Source organism: Myotis nattereri, assembly GCF_964212035.1.
Source record: "Myotis nattereri genome assembly, chromosome: 5".
Lineage (NCBI taxonomy): Eukaryota > Metazoa > Chordata > Mammalia > Chiroptera > Vespertilionidae > Myotis > Myotis nattereri.
In genome coordinates, this window is record NC_138080.1 from 90,027,877 (window position 1) to 90,047,558 (window position 19,682).

Sequence of the window (19,682 nt, forward strand, 5' to 3'; positions counted from 1 at the left end):
CAGCTTTATGGGCGGCAGCAATATTTGGAGCTAGACTATCAGGATATGAACCCTGACTCAGTCACTTACTGGCCGTGTGAACTTGGCAAGTCATGTAAGCTTGATTTCCTATCTGTAAAATGGTGATAATAATAGCACCTTCCTTGTAGGGTTGTGATGAGGATCGAATGATGCCGGCTAAGTGTCTGGAATAGCACCTGACATAGTAAACACTTCACAAACATTAGCTATTATCATTGTTATGATGTGCCTGGCACGGTGCCAGGCACGGAGGAAATTGCTGTCAAGCACTCCCTCACGGGGATCCTGCATGTCTCAGTCCGCCTCTTTCCACCCTGGTCTTCCTCCTCCGGCCCCTCAGCCCGGCCTCCGGTCCTAGGGACTCTGCTTGGACTCATGGAAGCTCAGGGGGGCAAGAAGGGGAAGCTGATGGCTCAGGGGAGCAGGGCTGTGAGGAGCTGGAGCATGTGTCTGGGCTCCTGGGTTCAGGCCTGCTGTGCAACGGGGGTGACCCCTTCCACGCCTGAGATGAGGACAGTGGGTTGGCTGGGCTCTGTCATCCCTGCCTGCCGAGACTTGGCGTCTAGAGCCTGTGGCCAGATGAGAGACGTGGATTTGGGGGAGCTGGCATCAGAGGACCCCCCTCTCATTTCTGCTGAGGCTAGAGTAGACCCGCTGTGGCCCACTGTGAAATGTGCCCACGGGGACCGGTGTGCTGTGCGTGAGCTTGCAACCGCAGGGGCTGTGGCGGTCCCAGAGCCAGTCTGCAGCCGCTGAGAGCAATGGGCCCTGCGCTACACTCACCATCCGTGTGGCTCTGGATACGGAATTGCTTTTCCATGCCTCTGTTTCCCCATCTGTAGACAGCACTCACATGCCCACCCCACCAGCACTAGCAAGTGGCAGCAGTCCAGACGGTGTGGCTCAGTGGTTGAGCATCGACCTATGAACCAGGAGGTCATGGTTGGATTCCTGGTCAGAGCACATGCCCGGGTTGCAGGCTCGATCCCCAGTCTGGGGTTGGGGGGCGGGGGGCGGGGGGCAGCGTGCAGGAGGCAGCCACTCAATAATTCTCTCCCATCATTGATGTTTCTATTTCTCTCTCTCCCTCTCCCTTCCTCTCTGAAATCAATAAAAATATATTAAAAGAAAAAAGGAAAATGGCAGCTGCCATTGTAGTTATGGGTCCCAACCTCCCTCCCTCCACCTTGCCTGGGGCTCTGGAGCAGGGTGGGTGTTCCAGGTCTCAGGCCTACATGGGGCCTGCCCAGGCCCCCGGCTGGGTTGGGAGCCCTCCTCCTGGGAAGGGAAACTTGCTTTGGAGTGCTCCTGCCAACCCCTCCCTCCAGGCTTGGCAATGTGAAGACAACGCTGGCCAAAAATATTTGTGTGGGTGGCGGAAAGTTAACTTTTCCGCCTCTCTCTTCTTTCCTGGAAACCGTGGCCACCGTCAAATACAGCAAAACAGAAGCAGGGATAGAGCGAGGAGAGGCCCCTGTGGGGCGTCAGAAGGAACCCGGCCCCCCATGCCCACTCCTCCTGCCTCCAGCCATCTGGCCCTATGGTGGTGTAGGCGGCGGGTGGGGGCTCCAAGTGCTTAGAATCATGGCATCCTGCGATGCCAGGGCTAGACAGACACCCCCTCCCCAACATCCTTTGTCCCAACCCCACCATTGTGCCTTTGAGCAAAATGACTCCAGAAGGCACCTGCCCAAGGTCACACAGCCAGTTAGGGCTCTTCAGAAGTCTACTGGCCTTTTATGAGATTTTAAGATTCTTTGAAATTCTAATGGCAGAAATCTGGCAGCAGCTGAAGCGTGAGAATGAATTCGGAGAAGAACAAGGCCCTGGAGCTCTCTCTGCTGTGTCTCCGGGCCCACATCGCGGGCCAGGTGTCAGAGCTGGGGTCAGATCTTGGCCTGAGCTCTGTGACTTGGGCGAGAAGTCACTTTGCCCATCTGAGCCTCAGTTTCCTCACCTCTGCAAGGGGATAATAGTAACCGTCCCTCCCTCGGGGTTGTTGTGAGGGTTTACTTCGAGTGCCTAGGTCAGCGGTTCTCAACCTGTGGGTCGCGACCCCTTTGGCGGTCGAACGACCCTTTCACAGGGGTCGCCTAAGACCATCCTGCATATCAGATATTTACATTACGATTCATAACAGTAGCAACATTACAGTTATGAAGTAGCAACGAAAATAATTTTATGGTTGGGTCCCAACATGAGGAACTGTATTTAAAGGGCCAGAAGGTTGAGAACCACTGGCCTAGGTGAAGAGCCCCGCACCCAGCAGGTGTTCAATCTTGTGAGCACCCATTCCTCTCTCGACAGAGGCTGGCTTCGTGGCGCTGACGTCTCTGTCAGCGAGGCAGCTGTAACAGGTGCCCGTTATCTTTCTGATCCCGATACTTGTTTGCCTTCCCCGGTTTGGCATTGATTTTCCCCAAGGCCTGGTAATGTGCTACCTTTCCTCTTGCCTACCACACTCTCCCTGGCACAGCTCCAACCAGAAGTGGAGGCCCTGGTCCAGCCTGCTGGGGTGGGGGTGGGGGTGCCTAGGGACCGAGGCCTGGCCTCCAGGTCAAGTACCACAGCAGCTGAGGCCAGTCCAGGCCCTGAGGTCACCAATGTGCACAGACTTTCACAATTCGCAGGACTCTCCCTGCCCCTGGGGCAGCCAGGGTGTGTGTAGGGTTCTCCTCTCCCTGTTTGCAAAGGGCGAGATTCAGATGTTCGCACTCGCGGAGTTCACACGGCTAAGTGGTGGAATCAAGATCTGTTAACCGAGATCCGCAAATTCCAAGCTTTCCTCCACGGGCCTGGGCTTAGGTCTCCCTGCCCATCTTGGAGCATCTTGTTCACCTCCACTCGGTGCCTCCACAAATGACTTGCAAACCTTTGTCTCCAGCCTGGAACTCCCCCTGCTCTCCAGGCCCTCGTGTGGCGTGACTGCGCTCATCTCCCCCGGAAATCCCAAATCGAATGCATCTCCCTGCTCCCCTGAACACCTGCTCCTCGGCTCCTTCCCGTTTATTCCTGATCTCTATTGATGAAAATCACGAAACCACACTGTCACCAGAGCTGCATCCTAGGCTCCTCCCCCTTCCTCCACACCCACACTCCATCTGTCTCCCAGCCCGGCCAATTCTTCCACCCAAGTTTCTCTCCCATCCATTCCCCCCTCGCATCCCTACAGGCAGCCTCCATCCCCTCTCTCCTGTGTAATCATCATAGTTAACATTTCTAAATCATCGTGCTGTTATTATTATTCCCTATTATCATCCACAGCTCCCACCACCACCGGATTTTAAGGCTTCATGAGCCAGACTACCATATCTTTTTTATCTCCACCGTATCCCCCAGACCTTTTATAGTGTCTGAAATGTGATAGGAACTCAAGAAATCTTTTGTGGGATGAAGAACTAGCCAACATGTATTAAGTTGCATCTCAGAAACTGTGCTAAGTCCTCCGCATGCATTTTCTCACTTAATATTTTTTAAAAATATATTTTTATTGATTTCAGAGAGGAAGGAAGAGGGAGCAAGATAGAAACATCAATGATGAGAGAGAATCATTGATCGGCTGCCTCCTGCATGCCCCCCTACTGGGTATAGAACTCGCAACCCAAGCATGTGCCCTGACTGGGAATCGAATCGTGACCTCCTGGTTCATAGGTCGATGCTCAACTACTGAGCCACACCGGCTGGGCTCACTTAATCTTTCATGCAACACTATGTTGGAGATATGATAGTTCCCATTTCACAGATGGGGAAGCTGAGGCTCAGAGAGGTCAAGTGACTTGCTGCCCATCATGTGAGCAAGTGGCAGAGCTGGGGTTCCAGCTGAAAGCCTGTCATGTAAGCACATCACTGCACCGTCTCCCTTGGTGCACAGCCTTCTCAGGGGTCCCTGTCCCCAGCCTTGCGCCCTCTGTCCACCGTTTCTGTGATTCCTGTGGCATAGGTACCTTTGGTGGACGTGAGAGAATTCTTTCTCGGGGGTGCCCAGCTAAGTATTGTTAAATAACTAGATATTTATTTAATGTGTATGGGGGGAAATGACTTAGCCCAACATACTTGTGGTTTTCCTGCAATGATTGCTTAAGTCCAAAGTAATAGAAGTTATATAAAGTTGATTTACAGAAAAACATTAAGCAAATAAAGTGTCAAATGGCAGAAGGATATGGCAACAAGTGGGGATGTGGAGTGCCTGGAGCTTGGCACTTTCCCATGGACGTGTGTGGGAGCTGGACCCCCAGCCCGTTCTCAGGGCGACCCAGGGGGACAGGCTCACGACCTCAGCCGGAGCGGCCAGCGAGCGCCTCATGTGCTGTTTCCTCTCCCTGCGCAGACAGATCATCTTGAAGTGGGGGCCTCCCTGACCAGAGACGGGTTAAGAAGGAGAGCGCGGGGCCCACCACCCCACCCAGCCCAGGAAGGCCGGCCGTGGGACCCCGCCCAGCTCGGTGCGTGGCTGGAGGAAGTTAAAGCTGCAGAGGAGGCCCGGAGAGGCTCCCACAGGTGGCCTGCATCACTGCGGAGGCGGCACCATGCTGGGCCCCCACCTGCCACCCCCACCCCTCGGACCCAGCGAAAGCCGGCCTGCCCCCTGCGCCTTCCGGATCCCGGATGGGAGCTACAGGTGCCTGGCCTTGGAGGCTGAGGAGAGCGGTGGCGAGGAGAGCCTGCAGGGAGAGGCAGGGCTCGCGGACTTGGAAGAGGACAGGGTGGCCAGCAGGCATGGGGACAACTCCATCTACAGAGCCACCCCAGGGGCACCGGAGCTGCCCAAGGCCCTGGGCCTCCAGCCACCCAGCTTCTCCAGGGAGGCACACAGGGACCCCCAGCATGACGACAGGGCCAGCCAGGACTGGGACGTGGTGAAGGCCCGGCAAGTGATGACAGCCAGCCCCAGCCCCAGCCCTGGGCCCAGGATTCCCCAGAAACCAGGTAAGCTCAGGACTTAACACAGGGGCTTTTGACCATATTTTCCCATGATGCATTACAGCCCATCACAGGCCACGGGCACGCCCAGATTGACGGCTGTGGAGACCACGGGGAGGCTGTGAGCTGCGTGCAACTCCAGCTGTCCCACATCTAGGGCCATCTCTCTGCTAAAGGGGGCCCGCGAAAAGGCGGTGAGAGAAAGCTGTGCTAGCGCGCTTGGTTGAAAACCTTTGTCTGCCCTTTAGTCGTTGGTGCTAATAAATGACTGGGGAGTGTGAACAGCGGATGGGGCGGGACTGCCTGGTTGAAGGTACTGAGTGCCGGCTACCCAAGGGTGCTGGGGACCCAGCACTGGGCAAAACAGGTGTGGTTGCTGCCCCTCACGGAGCTTATGAGGTGGAGACTGAAGACTGATCTAGTCTGACCTCCTAATCTTACGGAGGGTGGGGGTGGGGGGTGGGGGACACCTGAGGCCCAGAGTGAGGAAGCTAAGGACCAGGTCACTCAGCCTGTCGGTGGCCCAGCCGGACGCACACTCCTCACCCAGGCCTCCGTTGTCCCTCTGGTAGAGAGGTCAGAGGCAGCACCCGCATCACCTGGGCTGTGGTGAGGACCCAACCACAGGGGTGGGGGAGAGCTCCGTGCGTGCGAGCTGCCCGCACAGAAGGAAGGAAGGCAGGAAGGGCGATACCAGGCGGCAGGCATCCTCAGAGCAGGGCGGGTCAGGGAAATCGACACTGAATCACCTCCACCGCCCGCTGGCCCATGGAAACGCTGAAGTGGGTCCAGATGGGGAGGACGCAAACTGGGCCGCGCTCGCTCAGGCCCAGGAGGGCTTGTGCGTCAGAAAACTGAAAGAACACTTCATTTCTCTGCGGGCGTTGCTGACGCCCCGGTTGGCATCTCACCAGCCATCCTGCCCACTCTTTTTTCTGAAATAATTCTTTCCGGGCTCTGATCACCCACCCCCATGGCCACCCCCCACCACCTCCCACACTTGGGTCCACAGCGAGGGGCTGTCAATGCATCCGGGGCAGGAAGGAGGAGGGCCCCGCAGCCTTGAACTTGCAGGTGGGCCCTCACACCAGCGTCAGCCCACATTCAGTCCCCCTGAAGCCTGCAAGCCCGGGACTTGCTTCCTTCCCTCTCACAGACCAGGGCTGGGGGCCAGGAGACACGGGTGCTGGTTCTGGGACCGACTAGCCAAACCCCAGCCAATCCCTGCCCCTGGGTGAGCCTCGGGTTCTTCATCTGTGAAAGTGAATAAAAATATGAGCCCTATCTACTTCATAGAGCGGTTGTGAGCGACAGTGATCTCAGATGGGGCAAGGTTCTAGAAATGTTAGAGTAACCTAGAAAAGCATGTAAAGATGTTAATCGTTAAAATGCCCATCATCTGCTCAACAATACAACAGCCATTACTTGTTAAGCCCTCTGTGCCAGGCCCACGGTGCTAAGAGCTTTACACATGTCATTTCATTTCTTCTCATAAGGATCCCAGGAGGGACCTTCTGTTATTCTCTCCCAGACACACGTGAGAAGGCTGAGGATCAGAGAACATATGTGGTTTGTCCTCGATTCATGGCTAGCAAGCCGCTAAGCCATGATCCAATCACAGCTTTTTTTTTTTTTTTTTTTTTAATAAGGGGCTTTGGCCGGGGCCACCACTGTATTCTGGATTTATAAGGGAGAAGTGTGGTCTGCTGACACCTGGAGTGGAAGAGACCGTAGAAGGAGAAGGGAGAAGAAGGGACTATATTAATGAATCCTGGAGCTTGGCACCTTCCCATGGATGTCTGTGGGACCTGGACCCCCAGCCAGTTCTCAGGGCGACCTAAGGGGACAGGTCTCACGAACGCAGCCGGGGCGGCCAGCGAGCTGCCTCATGTGCTGTTTCCTCTCCCTGCGCAGACAGATCGTCTTCTCGTATGGAGCTAGATCTTTAGTGTCTCCTCCTCATTGATCTCACTACAGCCTCTCAGGGCACGAATGTACGAATGTTCCCATTGTACAGGTGAGGCAACTGAGGCTCGGAGACTGAGGTCCTCTGCTCAAGGTCACCAAATCCGTGTTGGAGCTGAGACCAAGAGCGTGCTCTTGCCTCACAGTCTAGTTCATTCCTCTCTTAAACACCCAGCCAGATGGTCCTCCAGTTCTGCCCTGAACATTTCTAGAGACAGGAGGCAGAGTGACCTCAGGAGGATGGAATGGCAGGGAAGACTTCTCAGAGGTGGAGGCAGGAAGGGGGCTGGCTCTTGCAGGAGAGTAGAAATCGGGTGCTCTGGGGCCAGAGCCACACTGGCCTTCTGCTCCCTTGGGGAGGGGAGTGGTCAGAGTCCCTCCTCTCTGCCCGGAGAGCCGGAGGGAAGAGGCCAATGGACCTGCCAGGTTATTAGTGGATTAGGGCTTCCTTTTAAAGCTTCCTCCCGTCCCCCTAGAGGACTGTAAGCATCTTCAGACAATTACACCCGTCCTTCCACAATTATAACTGCCTCTCTTGACAGCTTTAAGTATGGGTCATGACATCTTCTGCCTCGGGTACCCACCACTTGGATGGGTGGGTACCAGTGCCATTGCTCTAAGGCCTGAGTACCAGCTGAGCAGGGCAGAATGGGGTCCTTGGCCGGCTGGAGAGTCAGGGGGTACAGACAGATGAGGTGGGCAGCAGTTCAAGTTCCCTGCCACCAGCTGCTGCCAACTGGGGAGAATATACGAGGGAAGGAAAGTGTCATGGGGCTCATTATTAGGCCTCAGCCCGCACTCCTTAGTCCACAGCTCACCAAGAGAGCCCCATGAGGCCCAGAGAATGTCCTCTCTGCAAAGTCTCAGCTGGTCATAACAGGAAGGACTCATTGAGATCACTGTGGAGACTCTGAAGCCCAGAGATGGCAGTCAACTTGTTCAAAGTCACACAGTAAGTCGGTGGCAAAGCTAGAGCTAGAACCCAGGGCTTCCTCCTCCCAGCTCAGCCGCCAGGCTCTGTGCTAAATGCTTTGCATGGGTTACTTCATTTCATCCTCTAATTAACCCTAGAAAATTCATACTTTTTTTTTAAATCTGTTTCACAGATGAGGAAACCAAGGCAAAACGAGTGTATGGCTTACTTCATTTCATCCTCTAAATAACCCTAAGAAGTTCATACGTTTCTTATTTCTGCTTCATAGATAAGGAAACTAAAGCCAAGTCTCAGGCCTGAGGCTGGAGGAGCTAAGAGTTGAACCCTGGGAGGTGTGGTCCATGCTTTCCACTACCCTCTGTACTGCCTTGTCTCCATGGAGCTGAGGCAGCAGGCTGAGTTCTTCCACCCACTGGGGCTGGGAAAAGGTTGCTCAGGCTCGGCGGGTGGCAGGGGGTTCTGTGAAGCCATCTTCTTCCCCCATGGAGACACTCAGGAAGGCGTAGGATTCACGCTGACCTCACTCGTGGCTTTGGGAAGGTGACTTCCCCTCCTCTCCAGGCCGCTTGGTATTGGGGGTTTGGGGTATCTGGAGGGACACTGCCTGAGCTTCTGGGGTGGATCTGGGTTGTCAGATGAGCCCGGCCCCTGGCCATGTCTATCTAGAGGAGGCAGAGGAATCCGTGCCCATGATAAGAGCTGACGGTGGTCACTGGCCAAGGACATGGCCCCTGCTCCTCAGTCCTGGAGAGAGAGGGCAGTCAGAGAGGCAGGGCGCCACCCACTGCTCCTCCTACTCCCCAACTCTACAGGGACAGTAATAGGAGGGTGATGGTGTAGGAGCAGGGCTCACTGGTTCATGTATACCTCACATGTACACACACACACAAACATGCATGTAAACATGCATAGTGTATACACATCACGTTGTTATGCAAACGTGTGTATACTCACATCTGCACACACATGCACACATGTGCATACGTGCATGCCCTCAGGCACCCACACACCCATGCATGGGGTATACATCCATAAACACCCTCCCACAACCCCCCCTGACCCATACATGCCTTTCACACGTATCAGATTTGCATACATAACTATAGTGCCACCTGAAACATATAAGCACACAGATTCCCTCCCTTAGATACAGGTGAAATCATGGTCTTTTCTCCATTTTCTCTTGCTCACACACCTACACTTTGAAATCTCTCTTACATATGCACACATTTTCTTTTACAGGCATATCCACTCTTGCACGCCCACTGTCACACACCTACGTACAGAACGAACCACTTTCTGCCCTCCTTCCTTTCCCCATCTCTTTCTCTTTCATACCCACCCACACAGTAATCCTAGCCTTTCTCTCCTCTCTCTCTCACCCACACAGTTTGTTTCCTGGTTTCCCACAGGCTGGGCTGTAGCCACTTTCTTCGCACACACACTCACAGGGCAGGCAACACACCCTGCCTCATGCCAATCTCCAGGGCCCCTCTGTGCCTCCCACCCCCACCTGGGGCAGGCCCAGCACAAGAGCACCCACGGTGTTGGGGGGATTCTCTGTGACCCAGGAGGCAGAGCGGCCAGGGAGGGCTTGTCATCTGTCACCTGACCAGCACTCTGAGCCCGCCCCCTGGGGCCAGGGAACGTCCCCAAAGCAGGCCACCTGCAGCTCCGTGTTTGGGTACCCAGCAGCTCGTTTCTGACTTCCTTTAGCAGAAATCTAAGCACAGAAAGAACTGGACATAAAAGACAAATGAAAGTGGAACCACCCTGGTTGAAGGGCTGGGGTACTTGGAACCCAGGGAAACTTCGGTGGAAACCCAGGCCAGCATCTTTCCACGTGTGGTTTTGTGTCAAAATTGTTGGGAGAGTGAAGGGTGCTTGCTCTCAGGCCTGTTTCCCAGCCCCGTAGCACGTCTCCCCTTCCCTGGGCAGGGCCACCAGAATGTGGGACTCTGGACTTTTAGCAGCATCCCATGTGATTCCCATCGCACTGACCGCTGCCTGCCGGGCTCTGCTGGGCTCAGTCCCAGTGGAGTTTAGTTCAAGAGAAGATGGGGAGCTGAAGCCCAAGAGGCACAGCCCACTGGTTAAGTCAGGGGACAGCCCCAGGCTGCAGGGAAGGGGGGGGGGGGTTGACAGCCTCCCTCGGTTCTCATCTCCCTACGTTCTAGTCTAGTCACTGGGGCTGAGGGGAGGAGGTGGCTGCAGAGGGTCCTGCACCCGGTCTGAACGTGGGGGAGAGGGCGGCGGCGCTAGTTATGGGGAGAGAATCACAGACAGATTTAAGTGGGGGTGGGGGTATGGCGAGGACAGAGAGAAAAGGTGGAGATAGGTGGAAAGTCTTGAAGAAACTAGTGGAACAGAAAGCAGAAGGGGTGACCTAGAGATGTGAACAGGAGGAGGAAACGGAGGCAGACAACCAGACGCAGAGAGTGAGGCAAAGGGGGAGGAAAGATGGAGAGATTGGGGGACCCGGGACCGGACCCCGTGGGGGTGGGGGTGGGGGAACGTCGCACCTCGGAGGGCGGGGCGGGCGGGCGAGGGGCGGCGCTAGGGCCCGGGGGAGCGGCCTGCAGGAGCGCGGCTCCCCGCCCGTCCAGCCCTCCGGCTCCGGTCCCGAGCCGCCCGCTAGTCGGTGGCGGTGGCTGCGGCGGCGGCGGCCGGGGAAGGGGCGCCCGGGCGGGAGGGGCGAGGGTCTCGGGGCGGGGCGGCCTGACGGACGCGGCCAGGTGCGCAGAGTGGAGGCGCCCGTGAGCCGGGGACGCGGAGGCTGGAGGTGAGTGAGGGGAGCCGGCTGGCAGGGGTGCGCGCACCCAGCGCACCTCGCCCTTCCCACCTGTGCGGTCGGGCGCCGCCCGGATGGAGGTGGCACCTCTCGGCTCCAGGCTCCCCAGCGGGGCGACCTGGCCAAGGGGCTGCTGCACTCGGGGCCTCAGTTTCCCCGTCTGCACGTGCGGCGGAGGGCGGGCCGGAGGACCTCCAGGCTCCGGAGCAGCTCCGGGAAGCCTCTCCCCGGGCAGCGTGGGCGCCCAGCCCTCCAGCCCCAGCCCGCGCCCCGGTCCCACGGGTGGGCCGCCGCCGGAGGTCTGCGCGCCCCAGCCGCTCGGGGAAGGCTGGACTCTGCCCGGGGTTGACATGGGCGCCTGCGGGGCCGCGGAACGGCGTGTGCTCAGCCGCGGCCCCCCTTCCCGCGGGCGGGGCAGCTGGCGCGGGCTTCGGGCTGTGCGGGCGAGGCACGCAGGACTGAGTTGTCTGACGGCGGGGACCCCGGCCCGAGCCCCACCCGGGAAATCGGGGAAATCGAGGCCTATCCTGAGCTCCTAGGGGAGAGCGGGGACTGTCCTATGGCTCCACGTCTAATGCTCACAACATCACGACTCTTGCTCCATTTGCCACGCGAACACGGGGGCCCTCGCGGGGCCCCATTCAGGGCCCTGACAAGACACCCCCACCCGCCGTGCTCGCTGTCCGGGTTGTCCACAGGGACAGGAGTGAGCAGGGAAGCAGCACCCGCCCCGCTCCCACCCTGTCCCGAGTGGCAGGTGGCACTGGAATGAACCCACTTGCTGTGTGATCTTGGGGCGAGACCCCTGCCCCCGCTGGCTCCCAGGGAGAGGGTGGGAAGGGGGCCCCAAGGGGACAACTGCAGTGCTGGTGGTGGCTGTAGGGGTGGTCGGAGCGTGCCCCACCCCTGCCGTGTTGCAAGGAGTCGGCTGAGACAGGATGCTGGCCAGAGGGACAAGGGGACGCTGGGGTGAGGGACTGGAGTCTTTACTGGTGCCAGCCTGCCTGTCACCAACCCGAGGCCTGGCCCCCATCCTGTGCTGGGCCAGAGCCCCCCCACAAACTATGTACCCTGTACCTCAGGCAGTGGACTGGCCCCTTAGGGGAGTGAAGATGGCCTGCTGCTTGAGGCGGGTCCCCTGCCTCTGTCTCCGTGTGAGATCTTGGGCTGGCTCGTCCTCCTCTCGGCCTCAGTTTCCCCAGTGAGGGGAATGGACTAGGATCACTTAATTTGATGCTCAGAGAACTTCCCACCTGGCTCCCACTCACCACTTTTCAGGCCGACCCCCACTTTGCAGGCCCTAGGCCAGCCACCCCATCTCCCAGACTAGTACCCAAATTAAGCTGTGGTTGGAATCAGCATTTACATGGTTAAAATAAGCCTTTCACTCCTTCCCTCCCTTGTTAGCTGTTGCCCTTCCCCTAAGGCAGTGGTTCTCAACGTTGGCTGCACATTAGAATCACCTGGGAATCTTTTTAAAATCCTGATTTCTGGGCCCCATCCTCCGGAAATTCTGTTTCTTTGCTATGGGGTGGGGCCACAACATTAGTAACAAAGAAACAGAATTTCCGGAGGATGAGGCCCAGAAATCAGGATTTTAAAAAGATTCCCAGGTGATTCTAATGTGCAGCCGAGGTTGAGAACCACTGCCCTAAGGTGAACAAAAGGAAAAAGACCCTGCCCTAGCTGGTTTGGCTCAGTGGCTAGATCGCCAGCCTGAGGACTGAGGTCCTGGATCTGATTCCGGTCAAGGGCACATGCCCAGGTTGTGGGCTTGATCCTCAGTAGGGGGCGTGCAGGAGGCATCGGATCAATGATTGTCTCTCATCATTGATGTTTCTATTTCTCTCTCCCTCTCCCTTCCTCCCTGAAAATCAATAAAAATATTTTTTAAAAAAAGAAAGAAAAAGACCCTGTGACAATCAAGGTGCCTGGTTCCCAACTGATCCCTAGCCCCTTCAGTCATCATTTTACCTAATCTCCCCATTTTAGAGTTGCGGAGACTGAGGCTGGAGAGGGGAAGAGATTTGCCCAGGGTGATTCTGTGAGTAGAAGGCAGCAGAGCTGCCTTTCCTTGGAACAGAGTTGCTGCTTTTTTTTTTTTAATTACTCTTTTTAAACAAATGTTTTTATTGATTTTAGAGAGAGAGGAAAGGAGAGGGAGAGAGAGAGAAACATCAATGGGAGAGAGAAACATTTATTTGTTGTCTCCTGCATGCACCCTGATGCGGGATGGAACCAGAACCTGGGCATGTGCTCTGACCAGGAATCGGACCTGTGACCTTTTGGTGCAAAGGATGATGCTCCAACCAACTGAGCCACTTGCCAGGCCAGAGCTGCTTCTTGATAAGTGGGAGGGGGCACACATGGCAGAGGAGCCTTCTCTCTATCTCCTCTTCACCCCCCACCCCCCCCCCCCCCCCCCCACCGGACTGGCTCCATGGTTGACATGCATCCCCCAGACCTGGCATCCATCCCCCTGAGCCTGTATCCCCCTGAGCCCACGTCACAGCTCTGGGAGGTAGGCTGGGCAGGGTCAGCACGCTCCCTCCACCTGCCAGGGCTGTCATCCCACAGGCCCAACACACCTCCAGGCCTCGGGGCCTGGCCTGGGAGGCACCTTTTCCTTCAGAGCAGCTCCCAGGCTTCCAGACATGAGCTCATCGGAGCGGCTGATGCCAGGAAGGGAGGGACTGAGGGGGAAGCAGGCAGGGCCCAGACTGGGGCACTGTGGGCCCCTGGGGAAGTGGAGGGGTGCTGTTGTGGAGGACTTGCCGGCCCTGGCCCCCAAGGTAGTGTGGCAGCAGGGACAAGATAAGCCCGCAGAGTCGACTGGGGTGGGGATGGGGACAGGCTGCAGTGCAGCAACCTAGGTGCTAGCCACTTGCTTGCTGTGTGACCTTGGGTGAATCCCTTGCTCTCTATGGAGCTCAGTGTCCCTGGCTTCTGGGGTTGCAGGGGAGGAGGGGGGACCTTTAGGCAGGCATTGGAGTTGCAGTCAGGCCCCTGCCCTCAAGAAGCTACATGTTAATTGGGTAGATAGTTAAGAAAAAGCGAAGCAAAGACATCAGCAAGGTGATTCCAGAGAGATACAAGTGGCACCGTGAACTGTAGGCGATGCCGCTAAGATGGAGAGGGGCTACGTTGTGTCGGTGGTTAGGGAAGGGCTCTCTCTGGAGGGGCATTGGAGCAGAGGCCTGAATGTTATCTGAAGGTGTGGTCATGGCTGGCTCATGACCAGAACTCAGGTCTAGAAGAATGGGAGGGATTTGGTCGGGAGGAAAGTGTTTCTGAGGATGGTGAAAGGTCGAAGCAGGAACTGCAGGTATGAGGGGGCGGGACAACGGCTATGGCTGTGAAAATGCCTTCATCGCTCCGGGCTTCGGGGCTTCGGACTGCAGACCCGCCCGAAGGAGCCTGGGACCTGTGACCTGGTCAGACGGGTGGCTGGGCTCTGCTGAGTTCGCCCAGTGTGTGTGTGAGCTCAGAGTCCTTTGTGAACTGTCCCGGAGGAGGAGTCAGTGTGGGGACAGCCTCCCGGCCCTGTAATTCCAGAGGCTTACAAAAGCCCTCTCTCTCCAGAATGAAATCTTTACCAACTGGCCACTGCCTGAAATTCCACCATCCTCGCTTCATCTTTTCCACTTGGTGAGGCAGTATTGCATACCAGTGGGTGACCCTGCACTACCCTGCCTGCGGCCCAGGGCTGCTACCGACGGACCAGATTCAATCTGCTCCCATACTGCCGGCTTCCCGCGAGGCTAACGCACAGATGCAGATGCTGTGGCTGGAGCCCTGGGTTCCCAGCCGAGTCGCTGGGAGAGCTGGAGCATGTTATATAACCTCTCCAGGCTTCTGTTTTCTGTCTATAAGATGGAAACAATCATAGATCTTATCTTGTACTGTTGCTCTGAAAATTAAATGAGCTAATACTGCTTAAAAAACCACACCCTATTACTTATTAAATAGTAGTATTATCATCTCTTGATCTCTGTTAAAATAGGAAGCCCTTGGGGAGATGGACACTCACTCAGGACTCATATCTCAGTTTAAATTACTCCTTGGTGTTTGGCCAGGAACAGGTTTTGAGGGTGGGAGGATGGGCACAGCCCAGTGGAAAGGGCCTGACCTGCGCTTCAGGAATGGCTGCCTGAACCTCGCGTCTTTGCTAACTGGCTTGCGGTCTTGGACAAGTTATTGTGCTTCCTCTGAGACTCAGGCCTCTGTTCTGAGCTGCCATGAAACGGGCTAAGAAGGATATGTGGGGGCTGTGGGGGTGGAAGAGCTCGACAGACTCCAGAAACATGGGGTCAGCAGGAGGGGCTATCGAAGGGGCAGGCTGATGAGCCCCACAGGCAGGAGAGCGGGCTGAGCCGAGACTTGCATTTATCCTCTGGAATAACATCTCAGAGAAGAAGAGTGTTCAGAAGACAAGGCCAGTGCTGTCATGTTTATGGTCATTGACTATGTGCCAGGGGTGTTCCAATTTCTTTACATGCCAACAACTGCGTGAAGTACTATTATTATCAGCCTTTTACAGACGGGAAACTGAGGCACAGAGAGAGTAAGGGAGCTCCCAAAGTCACACAGCTGGTAAGTGGCCAGATTCAAACCCAGGCAGCCTGGCCCCAGAGCCCATATGCTACTACTGCACCCATAGTCTCTCCTGCTTTAGATGACGTGTCAGAGGCTCATGGGGCCAAGCTACCTGCTTAAGAACACACAGCACTCCTCCTCGATCCTCACCACCTCTGTCCCTCGGGTCCTAGCAGAAGCCTCACTGGGTCTGAGGTCTGGGGCCTGAGCTTGGCCCTTGAGCTCGCTCAGCCTCTCTCCCCTTCCCTCCTCCCTCAGGAGCAGGCCAGGGAGAGTGAGGTGCGCCTGGGAGGGATGTGGGCAGGGGAGGCCCTGCCAGGGCCTGATGAGTGGGCGTCGTTAGTGCTGTGAAGCTGGATCCCATGGAGTCTGACTGCCTCCCATCACTGTACACATGGGGGAAACTGAGGTCAGAGAGTCCAGGGACAGGCCCAAGGTCATAAGCAGGAGGCGCCCTTATTCTCTGCGTCTCTGTCCTGACCCTGGCTGCGTAATACTTAAGGGCGCTATGGGGTGTGGAACGTGGGGACCCTACCACCCATCGCCAAGGGGGGCCTGGTCTCAGCCAAGATTCCTGCTATGGGCCCGTTGGGAGGGCACATGGAGTTGGGGGATGGGAAGGGTGCTGATTAAAAAATAGACTGTCACGCGCATGGAGAGCAAGCATGCTACCACCCAGCCTGTGCCAGTTGGCTCCCCCATGCCCAGCTGCCAGGTCCCACTCAGGGTTCCCGCTGGGGCCGCACCCACCCCACCCTGGCTCTGGGCCTGAGGCTGAATGCTCCCAGCCACCCTCTCCTCTGCCTCCTCCACCCCTGCCCAGCCTCCAGGCAGATGGTGCCCTCACCGAGCCTGGGTGGGCCCGAATCTCAGCTGTTGGCTTTAAGCTGTGCCAGGGGGGCCTGGCATCACCACACACTGGCTGTCTGGCCTTGAATGAGGCCCTTTCCCTCTCTAAGCCTCAAACAAGGACAGAGTAACGCCACCAGCTAAAGCTGTTTACAGCTTTCAGCAGCTTTCTCCGATTCCGCCTCTCACACAGACCCACCAGCAGAGCTGGAGACCCCTTCAGAGAGGCCACGTGACCTCGGGCCGCTCAGCGGCAGTGTGGCCGGGCAGAGGGCTGTGTACCCAGATAATCTTGCAAATCCAGGTCCTGAACAACTTCTCCTGGGTAAGCGAGGTCACTTGAAACCACAGAGGTGAAGGTTTTGCAGTGGTAATATGAGCAGTGTTTTTATTCATTTATTCCCTTATTCAGTCAACAAGTATTTATTGAGCCCCAGCTATGGCGTGGGGGCAGAGGCATATCAGAGAATGACGCCCAAGGTCCCTGCCCTATGGGGGCTGCTTAGGATCAGACGAGGCAGACTGATGCTAAAACAAATAATGATGGAATTACCACCCTGGTGGGAGTTTGGAGGAGAGGCAGAGGGTGCTGTGGCAGAGGAATGTGACCTCCGAGGGCAGACAAGCCCTCCCTAGACCTGGAAACAGACCAGAAAGGGACAACAGAGGGTGAGGGGAGAAAGGGGTCCAGGCAAGAGCAGCAGCCAGTGCAAAGGCCCTGGGGTGAGAGATACTTGGTCCCCGTCTGAGCACTGGAAGGAGGGCCAGTGTGGCTGGAGGGTGAAGCACCCCGAGAGGAGCGGCGGGGGGAGGAAGGGGGGCAGTGGGCTGCCACAACGGGCCTGGCGCCTGCGAAGGGGTTTGAGGCCGTCCTAGGAAGGAGGGGCTGCTCCTTGTGCTGGTTTGGGAGGCTGGAGGCTGGTCTTGCCTCCTTTCTTTTCTTCTTTCCTTTGATGTCCGTCCCATCCTGATAGAGCTGCCGAGTGCCCCTCTGCACCCCCCAGCCTTCACCCGCGACTGCATGCGGAGTGCTCGCTCGGCCCAGCTCTTCTCTCCATTGATCTGGTTTGCACTTTAACGGCCACCTGCTGCATCCTGCCTTCCTGGAGGGTTTGGTCCATCAAATGCCCGGTGGCTGGCGTGGGTTTGCTCCTGGGCGGAGCTGTAGTCTTATTTCCTTTTACTCGTGTGGGAGCCTGTGGACCCAGAGGTTCAGCTTTTGGCGGAATGAAGGCCTGTCCCTGACCGACTCCTGCTGCCTGTAATTGCTGCCTGTCCCTTATTCCACTCCAGACACCCCCATTCAACCCCAAAGTCCCCCTAGAACAGCGTTCAGCAAACCACAGCTCGCGAGCCACATGCGGCTCTTTGGCCCCTTGAGTGTGGCCATGAAGTTCCAATCGCACCAGCACCTGGTATTTTGTGGAAGAGCCACACTCAAGGGGCCGTAGTTTGCCGACCACTGCACTAGGACAAAACCCTAGGAGGCGTCAGGAGGCCTGTGTTCTGAGCCCAGCTCTGCTCTGCGCTCTTGGTACATCCCTTTTCCTCCCTGGGCCTCAGTTTCTCCATCTGTTCTAAAGAGAAATACTCTAGTTTTTCTAACTCAGTGTTTGGCCCATGGATGTAGTATCAGCATCACCCAGAAGCTTCTTAGCAACGCAGACTGTCAGGCCCCACCCCAGACCTCCCGAATCAGAATCCGCAATTTAACAACACCCCTGAGTAATTACTGTGTACGCTAGGTCGGTCATTTAAACAGAAAAGAAAATAGCATTGAAAGCTATAGACTCTTCTCCTCTCTCCAAAGTTTTACTTATGAAACACAGAGCACGGGAGGAGGTGGCGGGCAGGTTAGAGGATTGGGCTTTTTTAGAATGGGAGCCGGGAGGGAGGGAGGGAGGGAAGGAGGGAGGGAGGGAGGGAGGGAGGGAGGGGAAGATAAAACAGCTCTGGTGGAAGAAGGGGGAGGGGTGCTCCATCTCCTCAGGCCTCACCCTCGTCCCTTGAGCGCTCCTCACCACCAGCCTCTAGGAGCCTTTCAGCTCTGACCTCGGGGTCCTCCATCTCACGGGTGTGGAAAGAGGTGCTTGGAGGGAAGGTGCTTGGAGGGAGGGTGCTTGGCCGTCCACAGCCTGGCGACCTCTTTCCCTGCTTGTCCCCGACTGGATGTCCTGCTCTCTTCGCTGTGGAATCCCTGAAAGGGTAGCCGGTGCTATTCTTAGCGTAACAAGTGGCAGGAGGAGAACATGCTGGTGCATTATTTATGCCTCTGAGTCAACAGGATTACGTTCAGAGCTCCCCGGACATGGCCTCCCCTCGTCAGGGCCTTGGCAGGTGCAGGGCACTTCCCAGGAGCCACAGCCCCTCCCTTCTGCCCTGACCATCCCTGCGCTGTGCCTCCAGCCCCCAAGCTGAGAGGTAAGCTAGGACTAGCAGAGAGTGGCTTTGGCGATATCATGTCTTCGTGCATCAGCACATTTTTATTGAGCGTGTATTACACATGGTAGGTGTGGGCACACTGATGAATGAGAGAGAATCCTGCCTCCCAGCAGCTCACACTAGCCCAGTGGTTCTCAACCTTCCTAATGCTGCGACCCTTTAATACAGTTCCTCCTGTTGTGGTGACCCCCAACCATAAAATTATTTTCGTTGCTACTTCATAACTGTAATTTTGCTACTGTTATGAATCTTCATGTAAATATCTGATATGCAGGATGTATTTTCATTGTTACAAATTGAACATAATTAAAGCATAGTGATTAATCACAAAAACAATATGTAATTATATATGTGTTTTCCGATGGTCTTAGGCGACCCCTGTGTAAGGGTCGTTTGACCCCCAAAGGGGTCGCGACCCACAGGTTGAGAACCGCTGCACTAGCCTGTGAGTTAGCGGAGTTCCATCGTCACAGAAGCGTGGGTGCTTTGCACATATGAGACCCGGTCCTCCCACTCACCCTGCAGGGTAGGAATTAGGAGACCCGTTTACAGAAGAGGAATCCGAGGCTCAGCATATCGAGGCTCGCTAACACTCACCGTAGCCAGTGATCGGCTCCGCCTGGACTGGAACTCAGGTTGGCTGGAACAGAAGGACCATTTTGGATCAAACAGCAGGTGTGGAGTTGGGGCTTTGGGAACTCCCTGCACTGCCCACTGAGGAGGCCCTTAGGACTGGAAGGACGTTAGCTGGGTGAGGTGGCCCCATTCTCCGAGACCCTTGAGTTGTTGAAGTCATGTGTGTGCAGTGTAAGCCTGGAGTGAAAGGGCAGATACACTCAGGGCAGGAAGTCAGAACCACACGGGATGAGGTGATAAGGCCAGAGGGGGCACACCTCACGTGGCCGAGCCAGAGACCTTCGTTCTGCAAGGCGCCCTTGGCCTGCTCTGCGTCAGTTTTCTGGTCTGTGAAGTACTGGAACAGTTCCTGCTCTGCTTCCGTCTCTGACGGATGTGTCGGGGCTATAAAACTATAAAAATGTCGTGCGTGTTGAAGGGCTAGTATATAATTAGTGGATATAGTTATGTACAAAATCTATTTTCTCAAGTGCATTTTTTGTTAACATTATGCATTTTCCAGTGTGTTGTTACAAGCACATTTATAAA

The 19,682-nt window shown here is 56.2% G+C and overlaps 1 protein-coding gene across 1 annotated transcript in view; it reads left to right on the forward strand.

Moving 5' to 3' along the window:
* Nucleotides 1–4,547: 4,547 nt before the first annotated feature.
* Nucleotides 4,548–19,682, forward strand: part of SYNPO (synaptopodin) — a gene marked incomplete at both ends in the record, with an annotated part of 35,161 nt that continues 20,026 nt past the window's right edge. Inside the window, one exon of the mRNA XM_081091017.1 lies at nucleotides 4,548–4,947. Coding sequence (XP_080947143.1) covers nucleotides 4,548–4,947 — 400 coding nt within the window. The remainder of the gene's footprint in view (nucleotides 4,948–19,682) is intronic.